The sequence below is a fragment of the Paroedura picta genome, chromosome 7, assembly GCF_049243985.1.
Source record: "Paroedura picta isolate Pp20150507F chromosome 7, Ppicta_v3.0, whole genome shotgun sequence".
NCBI classification, from domain to species: domain Eukaryota; kingdom Metazoa; phylum Chordata; class Lepidosauria; order Squamata; family Gekkonidae; genus Paroedura; species Paroedura picta.
In genome coordinates this window covers 30,737,683-30,755,781 of record NC_135375.1, presented here as the reverse complement: position 1 = coordinate 30,755,781, position 18,099 = coordinate 30,737,683, and the positions used below count along the sequence as shown (strand labels likewise).

Here is an 18,099-nt window from a genome sequence, read left to right as displayed (position 1 = left end):
ATAGCCATCTGATGGAGAGGCTTATTCTGTGAAGGTTCAAGGGGGTGGCAGGTTACAGGGGATGGATGATAGTGAGTGACCTGCATTGTGCAGTGGGTTGGACTAGATGACCAGGAAGTCCCTTTGAACTCTATTATTCTATGATTCTAGGTACCTCTGCCAATTAAACAATGGGCTTTTCATTTGACTAAAGCAATAACGACTCAGCTATTAAAATGGAATATAAGCAGACCATCGCATGGTGAGCCAACAAACCAAATATGTAATTTCCCTTTATCTACTGCCCTGTATCCCACCTTATTTTCCAGCTAAATATTTCATAAGCCTATTCGGCATATCTTAGCACATCCACCACACCTCCTGAACCTTAAAATAGCATTACTGTGAACTAGGAGTATGCATTCAGATTTAGAAAACTACACCTCCCCCAAAAAACATTGGTATTTTTGGTACATTTTAGTTATCCAAATGTATCCAGGATTTTTTTGGGAGAACTGGAAAAAGATTCCCTGAAAATATTCCCAAAATATTCGGAAATTATCAGCAACGGCAGACTGCCCAGCTGAGCCTGCAGGTTGACATCTCCCCACAAGATTAGCTTCTGGGCGGGCTCTGTTGAGCAGTTCAGTCTAAACCAGGCTGCCCAGCAAAGCCTCAGTCAGGTCAGTGGGGAGAGTTATCTTCACAGAATAATTTGATTAGTGACCTCTTTTTGGCAGTTTTAAAGGAAATACCTAAAATAGCTCAATCTTAGCTGCCTCCAAAGTGTTTTTAGAGGCTTTGCCACTGCTTTTTTTTCTGTTGAAGTTTTTTTGTTTCAAGTCTATTGGACCCCCTCCCCATCAATATCCAGGATTTCCAAAACATCCTGGATGCAAATATGATACCTTTTCCCGCAGATTCCTTAAATTTCTTTCAGACATAATAGACCCAAACCAAAAATTTCTGAGATTTTTAAAAATGTATACCCAGCTTGGTGTAGTGGTTAGGAGCGCCGAGTTCTAATCTGGTGAGCTGGGTTTCATTCCCAGTTCCCCCAAGTGCAGCCAGCTGGGTGACCTTGGGCTCACCACAGCACTGATAAAACTGTTCTGACCGAGCAGGAGTATCAGGGCTCTCTCAGCCCCACCTCCCTCACAGGGTGTCTGTTGTAGGGAGAGGAAAGGGGAGGGGACTGTAAGCCACTTTGATTCACATGGTTCTTTTAAAAAGTATTTAAGGAAGGTAAGTTTAGGAGAGCCAGCTTCCTACCTCATAGGGTATCTGTTGTGGGGAGAGGAAGGGAAGGCGATTGTAAACCGCTTTGAGACTCCTCTGGGTAGTGAAAATCAGGCTATAAAAACCAACTCCATCTTCTTCAATGGCAGAAAACGTACCACAGAAACACTCTTTTGTTGCTTGTGGCCCAATGGACTCCCAGAGGAAGACTAGAAACCTGTAGCTTCATGTATCAATATGCCCTTGTACTTTGGTACTTATGATTGCATTAATCAAATTACTCACCATTCTTGCTGACATCCAGTTCCCTGAGGTTTATGAGATTTGCTATGGATGCAGGCAATGTTGTTAGATCATTATCCGGCAAGCTCAACTTGTGCAGAGACTGACAGTTAAAAAGTTGCTATTGAAATAAAGAAGAAAGTTATAATTGTGGTCATCATGAATTGTCACAGTGAGGTATTCTGTAATTTGAGATTATTACTACAATTCTTCCATGTTTGAATTTGATAGGCGCCCCCCTCCTTGAGACAGAACAATGGTAAAATTCTTGTAGACTATTTTAAACTCTGTCACCTTATGCCCAGTGCACTTAAAAACTCTCATGTGTACAGCCAGAGCCAAACCTTGCAAAAAACTTTTGATTTTTATTTAAATGAAGATAACAAACATCACAAGATCTGCAAACAAAAATGAGATATAAAAGGTACAGAACAGCCAGCTTATTTGGAGTGAGAAACGTATGGCTTTGCCAGTAACTATATTAAAATATACAGCTTTGCTATCACAAAAGAAACCATAGCTCAGTTACTTTTTAAATTTTGTGCTAAAGCAAAGAATATTCTATGGCCAGGAAACCAAATAATAAAGACATTTCATTAGAAAAAACTCAAATGCTAAGCTCAGATAAATATTTTTAAATGCTGCTTTTGCATTAATATTCAGGATGCGCATACCTGAATTCTTTTGGCTTTTCCCCACAAGAAGCGATGCAGTGGCAAGAGGAGATAGACAGGTAAAGAGCTATAGGGATGTTTAGTGAAGGGAACATGAGTAAAAGCAATGAGAGGGGGGGAAATGTGATCATACTGGGCACAAATGCTCTGCCCACTGCAGTCTTATAAATCAGTGGTCCCCAACCTGCGGTCCGCGGCCCTGTGCTGGGCCGCAAAAGCCAGGGCGCCGGGCTGCGGTTCCCTCTCCCCGCCCCCCCTGCAGTAAAAAACTTCCCCGGGCCGCAAGCTTGTGGCCCGGGAAGCTTCTTACTGCGGGAGGGGGGGAGAGGGAATCAGGGCCGCGACGCACATGCGCGATGCGCGGCCGATATCGCGGATGCGGGGCACTTTCACGCATGCGCGCACGCGCGAAAGTGCCGCACATGCGCAATTTTGGTCGCGCATGCGCGCTGCGCAGGCGGGGCAGTTGCCCCGCCGGTCTTCAGCCAGAAAAAGGTTGGGGACCACTGTTATAAATTGACAGTGAAATCAGTACAAAATTATATGCACATACACTCTTATCAGCTTATTAAGCATAGATCATAAACTTGTTTTGTATTATATTACAAAAGACTCTGAATTTTCCCACAAAGAGAATAATCTTTTAAAGGGTGAAAGGGAAGCTGCAACCAAAATTCAAAATATATTAAGCATCAGATACTTTAAAAGTGTTGCAGTAGTAAAAAAAAATGATCTGATATATTCAGTTTCTTTAACGTCACTGGAAATCTGACACCTAAGTGATAATTTTGGCACTTTCAAGCAAAGTTATCGCAGAATTTTAATTACTACAAACATTCTGACAATTAAAACTGATGTTGAAAAGGTAGAGAGGACAAAGAAACGGGAAAAACAGTATGATACAATATATAAATGAACAAAGTCATAACTGTCATAATCCGGTCCTACTCACACTGTAACCTCGCTATCATTCAGCATGGTTTACATGGATGCCGATGGAAAGTTTGAACAAAAGATAAAGTAGACGAGGAAAAGGAAAAGAGCACCCAATCCTGCAGCCAGCTCCTTTAACCATGCTTCTACATGATCTCTAAAGAGTTTGACATTATATCAGCAGCATCCTTGCCCTGAGATATAACATTACACAGGAAAGCACCTAGGAAACACCTCTGTATCCATCAGTCTGCCAATTTGCACAACTGCCTATTCATTCTCTCTCTCTCTCTCTCTCTCTCTCTCATACTCAAATTAAATATTACAGCACAACATACCTTTGGAAGCTCTTCAATTTGATTTGCATCTAAATAGAGTTCTTCCAATGTCTTTTCGAAAGTAAAAATCTCCTTAGGCACCTGCTCCAGGCTGCAATGAGAATAATCAAGTGCAGTAACAGTTTCTTCTTCTCCACGCAAACAGCGGCAGGGCACCAACCGCACAAACAAATTCCGCTTTGTTGTCATTTTCAGGCACTATATAGAACAAAAACAAAAATAACAGTGCTTAGGAAGCCGACCAAATAGGGCTATGTTTCATGTGCAAGTATGAAAAGCTTATTTCAAGTTAACAATGTAAATGAGTTTTCACAAAATCTACCAGATCTTTTAAGGTCACAGTCATCCAATTTTCTAGATTCAACAACGTCTCTGAGAGGAAACAACATCCACTTAAAGCTGTTCTGCAGCTTTTAATGGCGACACGTGAGAGACAGCCAAATAATTTGCTCAACTTTCAAACTGCCAGGGAATCACTACATCTAATAATAAACTGGCTAGCCCTGAGTGGGAGACTACGGGGGCTTTAGTCACTTTAGGAACTTCCCAGATACACTGAAAAATATGATTAACTAAAAGGAGAAACCCTTAAAAATGATCTCAGTGGGGGTAACAGATGATTCAAAAGAATTGTGAGAGCAGTTTCGGGTCAGAAATAACAAAAAAGGGAAGGAATCCAACTGCTCAAGCCCTTGAGATCACAACCAATCTGGGAGTTTCTGAAGGGGGAAATTTCTACATTGTTTCTTCTCCTATAATTCTTTGCAAGCCTCAAGCTTGTAAATACTTAATATCATGATAATTAGATGAACAGTCAAATATGGATAAGAAGCTAAAATAAACTGTGTTCTTGACAAAAATTTGAGTCCTTTTGCTCTTAAATCTTGGATATACAGGGCTGGATCCAGCAAGTTTTCCCATTTAGGGATGTCAGTCCCCAGGTGGGACCTGGGCATTCCCTGGAATTATAACTCATTGCCAGAATAAAGAAATCAGTTCCCCTAGAGAAAATGGCTGCTTTGGACAGTAGACTCTACAGAAGTCTCTCCCTGCCTCAAATCCCACCCACTCCCGGCTCCGCCTCCAAAGTCTTCAGGTATTGCCCAACCCAGAGCTGGCAATCCTATTCCCATTCAATCTCATTCAGTCCCCCTGCTTGTTACTACCCCTAATCCACATAGCTGTCCATGAAGGTCTAATGATCTCCAGCATAACCTTTTGGTGGTCATGTTCTTTCCCTGTTAAAAAGTTGAATGGATCCACCCCTTCTGTAAATATAGGAAACAACACTGTCTAGGCTGGTAGATTTTAAAGGCCATTATGACAGCCAAAGAGCCGTAGTACTGAAAAGTTTGGTAAAGTCCAGACGTAGATCTTTTCAAATCAAGCAGTTGCAAAGCATGTGGTATTAAATAATCAGGATTCTAAATTTAACAACATTTTGGTGAGAGTTCCTGGAATCATCTGAAATTTAAATGCCTGTTTTCATGCATTAAACATCACTAGATCTTCCTCCTTACCTTTTCCCTATCCACCTATTAAGTGCAAAATATTTTGAAGGTTTAATGGGGGGGGGTTAGGATGGGAATAACTGAAGGGTTACATTTTTATTTAAGAAAAACTTGTTAAAATAGAAACAACAAAATGAACAACATTGTTCCCTTCTTTTCTACTTGCTTTTTACAAGTACACATATGTACTTCAAATTTCTCAGGTATTTCAAATGGAATTCAAAGATACTGCTAACTCTTCTCAATTGCAGCCAGATTTAAAAACCAAACATGTAAGAAACAATTCAACCTTAAAGCTGTGGTCCCCAACCTTTTTATCACCAGGGACCAGTCAACACTTGAGAATTTTAGTGAGGCCCGGGGGCGTAGTCTTTTGCCGAGGGACGTCGCCGCCATTGCCTGAGCCTCTGCTCCACTTGCTTTCCCGCTGGCGCCCCTGACTTCCCACCGCCCACTGGGGGGCGCTGCCAGTAGCAGCAATGCATTGCCACGCCAAGGGGGAGCCCCAGCAATGGCGGCTGCCAGAGAGCACCAAAGGTGAGCCAGCGGCAGAGCAGCCCCTGAGGCAGCAGCCGACGAGGAGGAGCCGCAGCCCATTACCGACTGATCAACGGACCGGTACCAGTCTCCGGACCGGGGGTTGGGGACCACTGCCTTAAAGCATATGGGAAAAACTAAAATGCTTCCACAAATTAAGATCTATACTTACCACTGGGTTACGTTTATCTCCCTGCTACTTCTTCCCTGAGCTTTCGAAGCCAACATTCTGTATAAAGCAAAGTGATGCAAGCTTAGTTAGAACTTTGGCCATCTGAAACCATTTGTCTTCCCCAATTATTTCTATAACAATTATCTCCAAAGTCTGCATTTCATGAATGCTTTAAACTATGCAGAGACGACAGGCTTGATAGGAACGATCTATAAATGCAAATTGTGTATTTGATCTTACAACAGCCTATGGCCTAGTGCAGGGGCTCTCCAGATGTCCATGGACTACGATTTCCATGAGCCCCTGCCAGAAGCTCATGGACTAGATGGCCTGTATGGCCCCTTCCAACTCTATGATTCTATTCTATGAATTGTAGTCCATGGACGTCTGGAGAGCCACGGTTTGGCCACCCCTGGCCTAGTGCAATAAAGTTTGACTTATAAATGCAAACAATGTTAAAACAATATTAAAAAATTATAACAAATATATTTATTAACTAAGAGCAACGCATTCCTTGCTGTGACGAGGGGGCGAGCTAGCCTATTGCAGAGGCACCAATTATATATTATTTTGACCCTTGTGGGTGTTTTGCACCTTTTGTTTTGAGTTGTTTTGAGTGTTGAGTTCCTGACTTTATCCAGGTCGAGTTTCTGTTCCCTTTTTGGTTTTTCATTATAAATGCAAACGAACAAACAATGAACCTCAGATATGCCAATCATCATAATTATAAGAATCAAAGCACTTGGGAAATATCAGCTAAAACTTGCCCTTCGTTTTAGGTATGTACTGATTTTAAATATGACGACAGACATTTCTCTAGTTCTCCAAGTACAGTTAACCATCTGGCACACAACAGCCGTGTTCACTCTGTATGATACTGGAGGCATCCATTTGAAAAGCAAAAAATATGAAATTAATGGAGCATGACCCAATTACATTTCAACCGTGCATGTGCCATTCTAGTTAAATTTGTATTGTGGTCACCCTCACCAAGTTTGGAAAATGCCTCAAGAAACAATTTATAATATATACAATGATAAAATATTGCTTCTACTACCTTCAGCTAAAATTGCCTCCTAAACTCAAGATTACAAAAGTATGTTTTAGTGCATTTAAAAGGTTTAATTCTGCTATAGCCGAGAGCAGTAGAAATAATCAGAGAGCCAATCTAAACATCTTTATTTTATTTTATTTTTTACAATCAGGTTAGATAATTTTATCTACAGTTCTAGAACACAACTTTTCTATATGAGGCAGATGGTGCCTGTCATCTGTTTTTAATCACATGAAAAGACAGGCCTAAGGGGAAAAAAGTTTTACAAGCCAGCTAAAGTAACCTTCAATCTATATTTAATACTTTTAAGAAACAACACATATGACATTCTTTAAGAACTGCTATACAACAAACCTGCACAATATGCAGTTTAAAGTCAAACACCAAACACACTGTCTCTCAAAGGATTACAATACAAAACACAGCATTGGTTTCCTCATGAGCAAGCAATTAGATTTGGGTTATTAATCTATCTCATCTATCCAACCTTCTAGAATTATAGCTACAAGTATATATAAAGCATTCAGCTAAATCTTCTCTAAGTATTTATTCCTTTTATGGATGTTTCATGTTTGATTAATTGAAGCATTACAATGCTTTAGGAAGTTTTACATTTAATCTTTCATTAAAGAAACCATTGTCCTCTAATTTTATCGCTGGGAGAGAGTGACAATACACCCCAGGCTAAACTCAAATATTAACATATTCTTCCCTCCTCATACAAACTATCTGAAAAGTAAACCTGGTTTCTTTCCCTGCCCCATTCAAGCCTGTACACAGGTAGCATACCATGATATGGAAAATGCATACTTGGTACGGAGGCAAAGAATAAAGATATGAAAGACACACAAATATCCTATTTCTTGAAAAGGTGTGGCTGCAAGAGATTGTTTAAAATATATGCCATATAATAACAAACGGTATGCAATACATTTTATTATCACTAATCAATCAAGATAATCATAAAGTGCAAGTTTTCCAGTGCTCCAATGCTTTTCTTAATGCTGGATGTTCAAATACAAAACAAAGGCAGCTCCCAAGCATGCTGAGGACTAGTTCAACTCAAGACTTTAACTTCTATCCTAAGACCATTTTCTTAGGCCTGTTTGCTACATGCAGGATTCAGGAACTCTGACCTGACTTATGCCAGATGCAAAGCCTAGTTCAGACCACATTCTGATTAAGGACTGCAGAGGAATCAAAAGTCTCTATAATACTTTGTGATAAATCTATTTGTCTATGACTGACATCTAAATCTATGACTGACAGAGCTGCAAAACGGAGCTGAAACCTGAAAGAAGTGGGAGAATTGTAGAATATCTAAACAACAAAAAATACATAGGGGATTTAAGCTCCCTCCAAATAACAGAAACAATATCCGTAGCTATAAGAAAAGGAAAGCCCAAGGAACTCAGTGACTGTCAGGGTTTGCTAGGCAACCCCAATAATATTGTGAAGCTGTGCAAGACTCTATAAAGCAAACCTGTAGCTGGGGAAGAAATGAACTGGGGAGACTAAAACAATCCTGGGAAAAATTCTGCCCCCTTCCAATAATATCCCTAATTGACGGGAACTCACTAGGGACGGGCCCAGCAGCGGCTACTGGGAACTCACTCACAAGCAACTTTACCTGGCCTGACAGCAGGCACCACACAACTCAACCCAGCCACTGCACTGCCTGTTTCACTGCAGCCAATTTACCAGCCCAATCTTTTTCTGGGGAGATGATGTCAGGGGCGGGGAAAGTTGAAGAGAATGGGGCTAAAAAAAAACTAAGGTTGGATGATGGGAAAAAGGGAGGAAAGAAAGCAGGCTGAGCAGTCACCGTCACCACGAGCAGTCCAGCTTTAGCTACATACACCAAATAACTGTAACCAGTCCTGGGCTGGAGTCCATCGTAAAGTAGGTCTGACCCAGCAATAGCAGCCCCTGTGCAACTCAGCCAAACTTTCTACAGTGAGAGGATAATGCGGCAGAGAATAATGTAAAGCTGAAAACTGGGGGAGTGGGAGAGATGAAAGCTGACTGGCTGGTGGGTATGAAGAGAGAAGAAAGGAGTAAGGAGAGGGGATTGTGAGGGGAGGGAAAGCGGAAACAGTGGGGGGGATGTGGAGAATGTGATGCCCTCACAAGTTCTTGAGGGTTTCTCCTTATTACATAAACTTTAAAATTGTGAACCAGTATAGCTAGCTATAGAGCCTCTTGTGGCACAGGGTGGTAAGGCAGCTGACATGCTGTCTGAAGCTCTGACCATGAGGCTGGGAGTTCGATCCCAGCAGCTGGCTCAAGGTTGACTCAGACTTCCATCCTTCCGAGGTCGGTAAAATGAGTACCCAGCTTACCCAGTTTGGTGTAGTGGTTAGGAGTGCGGACTTGTAATCTGGCATGCCAGGTTCGATTCTGCGCTCCCCCACATGCAACCAGCTGGGTGACCTTGGGCTCGCCACGGCACTGATAAAACTGTTCTGACCGGGCAGTGATATCAGTGCTCTCTCAGCCTCACCCACCCCACAGGGTGTCTGTTGTGGGGGGAGGAATGGGAAGGCGACTGTAAGCCGCTTTGAGCCTCCTTCGGGTAGGGAAAAGCGGCATATAAGAACCAACTCTTCTTCTTCTTCTTCTTCTAAATGGTAATGACTGGGGAAGGCACTGGCAAACCACCCCGTATTGAGTCTGCCAAGAAAACGCTGGAGGGCGTCGCTCCAAGGGTCAGACATGACTCGGTGCTTGCACAGGGGATACCTTTACCTTTACCTCATGAGCCCTGGTACACTTGAAGTTCTTGCACAGGGGATACCTATAGCTAGCTATGCATGATCTCTTACGTTTAACAGGCTTTCAAGCACCCTAATCCTGGATACCTACTGTAACTTTATTTTGCACTTTAATCTTTGATATAATCAAAAGAAGACCTTTGACCCTCGCCCTCATATCAAATGTTTTAATTGATGTGGGGTTTTACTTTTTTGTAACCCGTCACAAGACGTTTTCTTGAGAGTGGCAGGCAAGAAATCCAATCCATCCAATAAAGAAATAAAACATTAATGCCTGAAATATCACCTGTAAAAGAAGAAGAGCAACAGTAACTAGGGATCAGTATGAAAGGAAAATAAGCGGTTCAGGTCAGTTTGTGGCTTGGCTGGTTTGCGAACCGCAAACCACCATGATGAACCTTTACCTGCCAAACCAAACAGTTCAGTTCATGAAGTTCATGATGTGGTAGAGCCCTCCCTGACACGCTAGAGACACCAAACTCACAGGGGCTCTCTGGCTGACTCTTCTCTACGTGCCCTCCAAGTTTGGTTGAGGATTGGATTTACAGAGTCTGGATTTATGCCCTCGCCCCCCAAAGAAGGTGGGTTTTTTTGGAAAAGACAGACTGTCATTCTGACAGGTGTAGATTCAGGTGTACATAGTTTTGAAGTTGTAGGGGACTTGTTCTTGAACCAGTTCATGCCCATTCCTAAAAATAATTAAACTGTTCAACAAGTGTCATTTCTACAAAGCATAGAATATATATATATATATGTGCTAGCAATAAATATAGTATATATAGTGTATGTGTGTATACACACACACAAACACTAGCAATAAAGTCCTTTGTGGGGGGAAATCCAACAGGCTGTAGAAAGCTGTTGCTGGAAAGGGCTGGCAAGAGCTCACTAGCCACATGAGACACATTCATGGCCATTCCACCCCTTTAGCCTGCAGGCTGCCCTTTGTCCCCACCATCACTGCTCTTCTGCAGACTAGCTCCCCAGGTGATAACGGCTGCTTTGGAGGGTGGACTCTGAGGCATTGCACCCTTCTGAGGCCCCACTTCCAAATTGTGAGGACCATTTGGGGTTGCCAACTTCCAGATGGAGCCTGAAGATTTCCGATAATTACAGCTCATCTCCAGACTATAAAGATCAGGTCCCCAGGCAAAAATGGCAGCTTCGGAAGGGGGACTCTGTGGCATTGTACCCCACTGATGCTTAGGGATGCTAGCCTCCAGCTGGGACCCAGAAGTATACCAGAATTATATCTCCAGGAAACAGAGATCAGTGCAGCTGGAGAAAATGACTACTTTAGAGAGTGGGCTATGGGAATTTTATCCTTCTGAGGATCCACTCCCAAATCTCTTGGAATCTCCTTGTCTGGCTGGCTTCAGGGCCTTTGAGAGCTGCAGGCTCAGGGGCTCAGCCTCCCAGCATTCTGCATAGACAAACCTGAGTCTGGCCCCTCCTCCCTGTTGTTCACTCCCCACTTGTTAGAGATCTGTCCTCTTGCTTCCCTATCATCATTTTGATGCTTCAACCCATAGAAAAGGTGGGGGCCAATCTCCTTCGGAAGGAAAAGGTGTGCAAGGCTCTGGAGGAGGATTTTGTGATGCAGTTTTGTGAAAGGAGAGGAGTATGTGAGGGAAGAGGCAATGAGGGCTGTGGCAAATAAGGGTTGGTGGGAGTCTGGAGGGGGAGAGAGAAGAGACACACGTGACTTGGCTGAGTCTTCCCTTCAGCAGCAAGACAGGCCACATCAGGATTGCAAGTGGCCCACAGACACTTCTGCATCATTCAGGTGATCCCTCAGTGTGACATGGACAGATAAACATGTTCCTTGCCTAGGTCAGTTGCTGTTAGAGCCTTCCTTCACAGCAAGCCGGGAGGGGAGGGCTGGGATCCTGAGCAAGGTTGCCAATTGCCCCTGAGAAGGGGATATTCCACCAATAGGAAAAAGGCAGTCCAGTTTCATCGGTGGTTGTTGGGCAGATCCTTCAGACCACAGGCCTTGCTGGTTAACTGGTGAGCTGTCCTTGATCACAAGTTCCCTTTTATGTGGTAATCTCTCTCTCTGTCTCTCTCTGTCTCTCTCTGTCTCTCTCTGTAGGAAAAATGCATTTAAACTCAGTAGCAAGATTAATAGGCTAATTCTATTATAGACAGAGGATTTGTTGTAATACCATTAAGAGATCAAAAGTGAGACTGCATGATAATGTCCCAGATAAAATGATCCAGTCCAGTTTTGCACTAAAAACAAAGACAGTGCTTTAGCTTAAATTCTGAGAGGGCAATTCAAAGAAAGCTAGAAAGTATTTTACAGAAGTAACATTAGCTCAGTTCACACTGGGGTGGCAAGCTTTTGTCTCCACCATTTTAAATATGCTGTAATCCTGGTTCTCCATCTGGCATATCTGGCATATCAGGCGATGTGTAAACTAAAGCCTCTTTCCTTTACTTGCTAGTTCTCTATACACTTTATTTGTATAACTCCAAACTGCAATCTGAAGTGATGTGCTTAGAATAAGAATATAGCACAGTGAGTATTATCACCAGTATCACTTTGAACAAACTTGAATGCTATGCAATAAGAAGTGTTAATTAAGCATGGAAGGTCAACTCTCCAAATCTGGGTATAAACTCAGTGAAGTTCAATATCAGGTCCTGACTCAGACACCCAGATGTCTAAACAGGCTCTTCAAATTAGAAATAACTGTCTTCAAATTAGAAATAACTCTTCCTTAATCTCACCATTAAAATATCTTCTCCCAGCAATTCAACATTCAGCTTTCTACATATCACCTGATGAAAGAAATAAAATTTCTACAACGATTTGCTGTTCTAAATGCAGTGAGGCATAACAAAACCTTTTCAGACAAAGGATGGCGATCACTTCAAGAGCACAAACACAACACATACAAGAGCAGAAGGATGTCTCAAAGTAGATGAGACCCAGAGAACAATTGCCTCTGCATCTCTACACCTTCCACTGTTGGAGAATCCAGGTTATGAACAAGGAATAAAAGAGAGGGACATATCTGCTTGACACTGCATACAGTCAGATTTTAAGGCCCTTTTGAGAGACAAAAGGGAACAGAAACAGTTAACAGCAGTATTTATTATTTGCAGACTTACTGAAACCTCTGGATTGGACAGGATTGTCATAAATAGCAGTGTCAACAATGGTACACTTCTTCCAGCTACTGAAACTGATGGAAATCTTGAATGGGATATCACTTATCCCAGATCTGGACCAAAGCCCTTGTACATTCATGACAGTTGTCACATCAAGAATGAATGTGGGAGAATATTTACAATCCCCATTTCTTTCTTTGAAGTTTCACAAATAGCTGTGCTTTTTCCCCCTATGCACCATGCATGCATAAAGTTCTTTAAAAGGTGGAATACATGCATATGTGTGTATGTTTTGTTAGATGAAACTCTTAAGTACTCCTCTACAAGCTACAATGCTCAGATATTGCAATTGGCAGGTATAAAAAGTGAAGCAGTGGATATTTAAGAAAAATGCCAAGAGTATCATAATCATTTTTAAACTTGAAAGACATGTGTATTCATACCTCCTTTGATGTGAACAGAATCGCAAGAGCCCACAAAGAGTATCTAAGTCCTAACATTTAATTTTTAATGTACTTATTAACTCAGAAGGATAACAGATTAACTTGAGAAGTGGGCTGTTGGAGTTTGAAAGTAAGTGTATTGACACTATTCACCCTAAAGATTATTGGAGGTAAGTAAAGCATGCTAACAGGGACCAAAGTCTCATCTTTTCCTTGGTCCAAAGCACAAAAGTTATGAAAGCACTCATGTCCAAAGAATGGTATTTGTATATCAACCAACTGCTGGTTGCATTTTTAATTGTTGTCTCCTTCACTCACATATATAGAAAACAATATGCCCTGTAGACTAATTGCGCAATGAAAAACCCCCAGATGTTCTATCTTCACCACCGCTGTGCACAGTAAGATCAGGAATAGGCCAAAGTTCAAATGCTTCCTCCATGGTTCCCTCAGCAGCAGATGTGAATGCCTAAAGCAGGACATCCTGCTGTTATTTGTGCAGATGCTTGAAGTGAAGCTGCATTTCTTCAGCAAATAAAATAAGGGACAAACCATTTCATAACTACCAATCAGTTTAAAAACAGGTCCTACTAGAGAAAATTGCAAAAATCTCCATTTATCATTCAAGGGTTCAACTTAACATATTCTCTTGAGGTGCTTCAATAAGCTTTTATGTTCATCTCTCACATTTCTACCTAACTCTTCCTCCAAGAAGCACCGAGTAGACGCACGCCTAACCTCTTTGCCTTTTTAGCTTGAAAAACACTGTTAGGTAGGTGGGAGATATATTGATCCCGTGTCACTCAGTGAGCTTCATGAGTGAGAATGTGAACCAAGGTCTTCACAATCCAATTCCAAGTGCCCTAATCATTGTTCAACATTACCTCTCATTGGAGAGTTGTCTAAGATATCAGAATATACTTCTATCACTGATCCTATAAACTATAGCTTGGAGCAGCTTTTTGACCACGGAGAAGCCTGAAATGATTTTTCAGACTTTGAGAAGCCCCGGAAGTTATGTCAGCTGGCCATGCCCCCTGCCACAACCCCAGCAGTCACATCACTATTTTCACCCTTCGTTTTTTCTTTGCTCCTTCCCCCCACCTTTGCCACTACAATGTAGCTCCGCCTCATGAAGGCCAGAAAGAATAGGAGCTCAGAAGACAACCCAAACCATACCACCTCATTCCTGTGGGGCCCCTTTAGAGCTTCCATGGACTCCTAGTAGTCTACAGACCCTGGTTGGGAATCCCTGGTTTGGAGAATCAATCACTGGCAGTCTTCAAGCAAAGGTTGGATACACACTTTTCTTGGATGCTTTAGGATGCTTTGGGCTGATCCTGCGTTGAGCAGGGGGTTGGACTAGATGGCCTGTATGGCCCCTTCCAACTCTATGATTCTATGATTCTAACGCATGCCTGGATACTTTTTTGCAGCTACCTTATTTTCCAGTTTTCGTGGTTTCCTCTATTCCTTGTTTGATCTAGCATCAGAACTAGGCATACTTTGAAACCATCAGCCATAGTTTTCTCAATTCAGATGTCATGGAAAGATATGAGTGGGTAGAGACCTGAGACTCTTGCTTTGGTCACCTCCATTTTTTAATTTAAACAGATTTGTGCCTCTCATTTGTGGGGTAATGACTATAGTGGTATATATTCTGTTACTTCACTAAGCAAAGTTGGAATCCTTCCTCCAGCCTATGGCTCTTTCAGAGAGAGAAAAACCAACAAGTTGGAAGAAGGATCTTCCAGCCTAAATAGGATATAGTATGTTTACGAAGCTCTATGAAAATATTCTAATTCTTTAGAAGTCACTGAGAAACATGAACTAGAAATTAAGACTTTATTTCCAAACTGACAGCTTTGTTTTACATGCTTCCTTTATTATTCTGTGAACAGGCCAAATACACATATTAGATTACGTAACTAGTTACTCAGAAAATATGCTCTTGCATTTCATTTAATAATATTTCTCATCACAATGGCAACACAAGAAAGGTGATTGTCAAAACTTGGCACGAAAAACAGACTGTTCTTGGATCCTCGTACCCACTAAAGTCAAGATTTTTTCCCTAAAGTTGTAAAAGTTTAGCATAACATAGTATTAATACACAACCCTAAAATCATTTTGGGCACTTAAAATCAAGCACTCCATCACTTCATGTCTGCACTGCACAGTTATGTGGAAACTATACTCAGGAACAGTAAAATTATTTGTTCTTTTTCAACTTGCTTCTATAATCGACTAACAGGTGCTGAATGAAGATAGACCCTCCATACACCTACAGTTGCTGAAGGGCTTATATTACCAGAAAGATAAATGCCCACCTCCAATAAACCAATAGCTTGAGGACTTTACAACTTTACCAGCATTTGAAAGTACAACACATAAATGAAATCTGCACAAGATTTGTAGATGTTTGGAAATCTTTTATAGATTATCTGTAGACTTACCACCGTTGTTATATTTCTATTTCTTTCTGTTCAAGGCAATTAAAATGATTTTAAAAGCTTGCTTCTATAATTGCCACACCAGTTCAGTTCAAAGGATAATATTTTTACTGCATATTCATTACCACACCTGCAGGATTGTAAAATGGGCCAATGAAACCATTTTCAATCAGGATTCTATTCTATTTTCAAAGTTATTTTATACTTTAGTATTATAGGCACTGATCACAGTTGTTGAAACCCCAGAGGACAGAACTGCATCATTTGCAATTAGTAGCACAGTGGTTTGATTGGCTTAACTAGCAGAAAATAGATGGTTAGAAACGGAATCAGGGTTTTGATCTATATTGCAGGCATAATATCAGCAAAAATAATAATTTAGCAGGAGACAGTTACATTATACGAACAAACCCATCAACTGGAACAAGCAATTGACGAGTTGCTAATAATAATAATGCAGGCTGTGAATTGTACACCTAGAAATGCTGTAAACATCCAAACCTTTGTCAGAATTACACCATCTTTATTATTCTGCTGCTCTACCACTACCACCATCACAAATGAAGTTAGACTGACAGCTAAAGTGCCACACAGACTGGGAAAGAAAAGACATGGATGCAGGAAGAAAGGAAGTAAACATTAGTTCTTCCAAAACAGGAAACATGGGACACAATAAGCATAAACTGCCCAGAGCCTATAAACATATAAATTTACAGTACCTATTAATTATGACACTATGTCCTGTACTTAATCAGTTTCTCAAGCTTATTTTTACATCAACAGGATTCAAAACACAGTAAGACAGAATTCATAAAGATGAACATTTAAGTGTCTTTGAATTGATGCTAACATTCAGAAAACTACTGCCACAGCTATTCCTATGACTAATGACTACAAGAGTCATACCCACTGGTAAAGATCATTATATCTTTTTTGTAGCTTGGTTCACAATAAGTCCTGGGTTTGCCATCATGTTCACAATTAAAAAGGGTCCACAGTTACCCACACATTGCTGTCTGTAGCAATAATTAAAAGAGGTTTGAAGTATTTATTTCACTTTTAGTTTACCTTCCCTGCTGAAACAAAGTCTTAACTGTAACACTGATAAACTATAAGATCAACAGTGATTTCAGTGAAGACCTCAACATGTTCATCCTGCATATTAGTCAAGAAGAACTACAGTGGAATTACAGAATAAGAGTCACATGATACTGGATCACTTCTAATCTGGGTCCAATATTCTCAGGAAACTGAATATATATTTTGATGAGCATTAATTGCTACTCTTTTCCTAAACAACTGATTTTAATTGTTCTTAAAGATGATACATATTTGGTAAATTAGACAATTAGTCCTTGTTAATAATGAAAGAAGCAAAATGAAAAAAGAACCTAACAAAACTTATTCTAGATTCCCCTGCAGACTCTCAGTTCAACTGCTCACAGCCATTATTACATGATGGACAAACAAATTCACCTAACAATTAAAGTGTGAATCCTTTTTAAATTGCGTATCAAGATTAAGATAGTTGTATGTTTCACAATCTTGTTTAATATGTCTAATTATAGATAGCCTAAACCTTACTTCCATTATCTATTGAAAAACATTTCAGTAAGCACAAACAACAATTACATACATAAAACAATTAACATTAGCAATTCGAGATTAACTTGTTAAACTAGCACCATTTAGATCTCTGACTCACAATGGCCATAAATTAGTCGCAGAAGCAACTTCTGCCTGCAGAAAAGACCTCTCTGCCCAAGGGTCTGAAGAGCTGCTACAGCAATTGGAGCTAATTGATTAGATGGACATGATTCGACTTAATGTTCATAGATATTCACTATACTGCATCACAAAACATAACGTGAATCGCAAAACATTTGAAGCAGCTTTCAGATAGAATATTTTTCATTTCATCCAACATCTACATGTCACTCAAGGATAGCAATAGCTTTGCTGCAGGTCACCGCTAGCTTAAACACCAAGCCAGAAACTTGGAGGCTCGGTACAGAATTTGGGGTTGTGTACAGCGGCATGTGAATCGGCCGTTCCAGGCCGACGCAGCCAGAGACGCGCCACAGGGGGAGAGGCGCAGGCACTGCTGCATAACTCGGCGCACACACGCGGGCATGGAGCTCCGCGCTCTGTGCCTGTGTCTATACGCCAAGTTACGCACCGGCGCCCACTACTCCTCCCCCTGCGGTGCGGTGCTGAGTGATCGGCCTGGAACAGCTGATTCAGATGCCGCCACACACAACCCTAGTACAGATGGCAATCTGAAGGGTAATTGTTTTAGAAAAATCTGTATAATTAGGATTTTTAAGTTGTTTTCCCTAGTTTCCTAATTTATGACTACAGCAAAAAAAAATTAGCCACAGGAGATGATGAATCATAAGAACAACAAGAATAAGCGTAACAAAACTTAATTTATCACAGTTTACATGACTTCTCTTTTGGAACTCTTGTCATATTATGCTCTGACCAGAAGATAAATCAAATTATTTATTGTCTCAAAATTTGCACAAAGGTATAAATTACATGTCAGATGCACACTTCTCTCACACAGGAAAATATACCTATGGATTAA

The 18,099-nt window shown here is 41.0% G+C and overlaps 1 protein-coding gene across 3 annotated transcripts in view; it reads right to left on the bottom strand.

The window, feature by feature from the left end:
* ERBIN (erbb2 interacting protein) overlaps positions 1–18,099 on the bottom strand; it is a 92,305-nt gene that overhangs the window by 50,038 nt on the left and 24,168 nt on the right. For all 3 annotated transcript variants that reach the window (XM_077347267.1, XM_077347269.1, XM_077347268.1), the window contains exons 2-4: positions 5,666–5,722; positions 3,446–3,643; positions 1,504–1,621 (exon numbers count right to left, since the gene is read on the bottom strand). In XM_077347267.1, coding sequence (XP_077203382.1) covers positions 1,504–1,621; positions 3,446–3,634 — 307 coding nt within the window. In that variant the 5' untranslated portion in view covers positions 3,635–3,643; positions 5,666–5,722. The remainder of the gene's footprint in view (positions 1–1,503; positions 1,622–3,445; positions 3,644–5,665; positions 5,723–18,099) is intronic.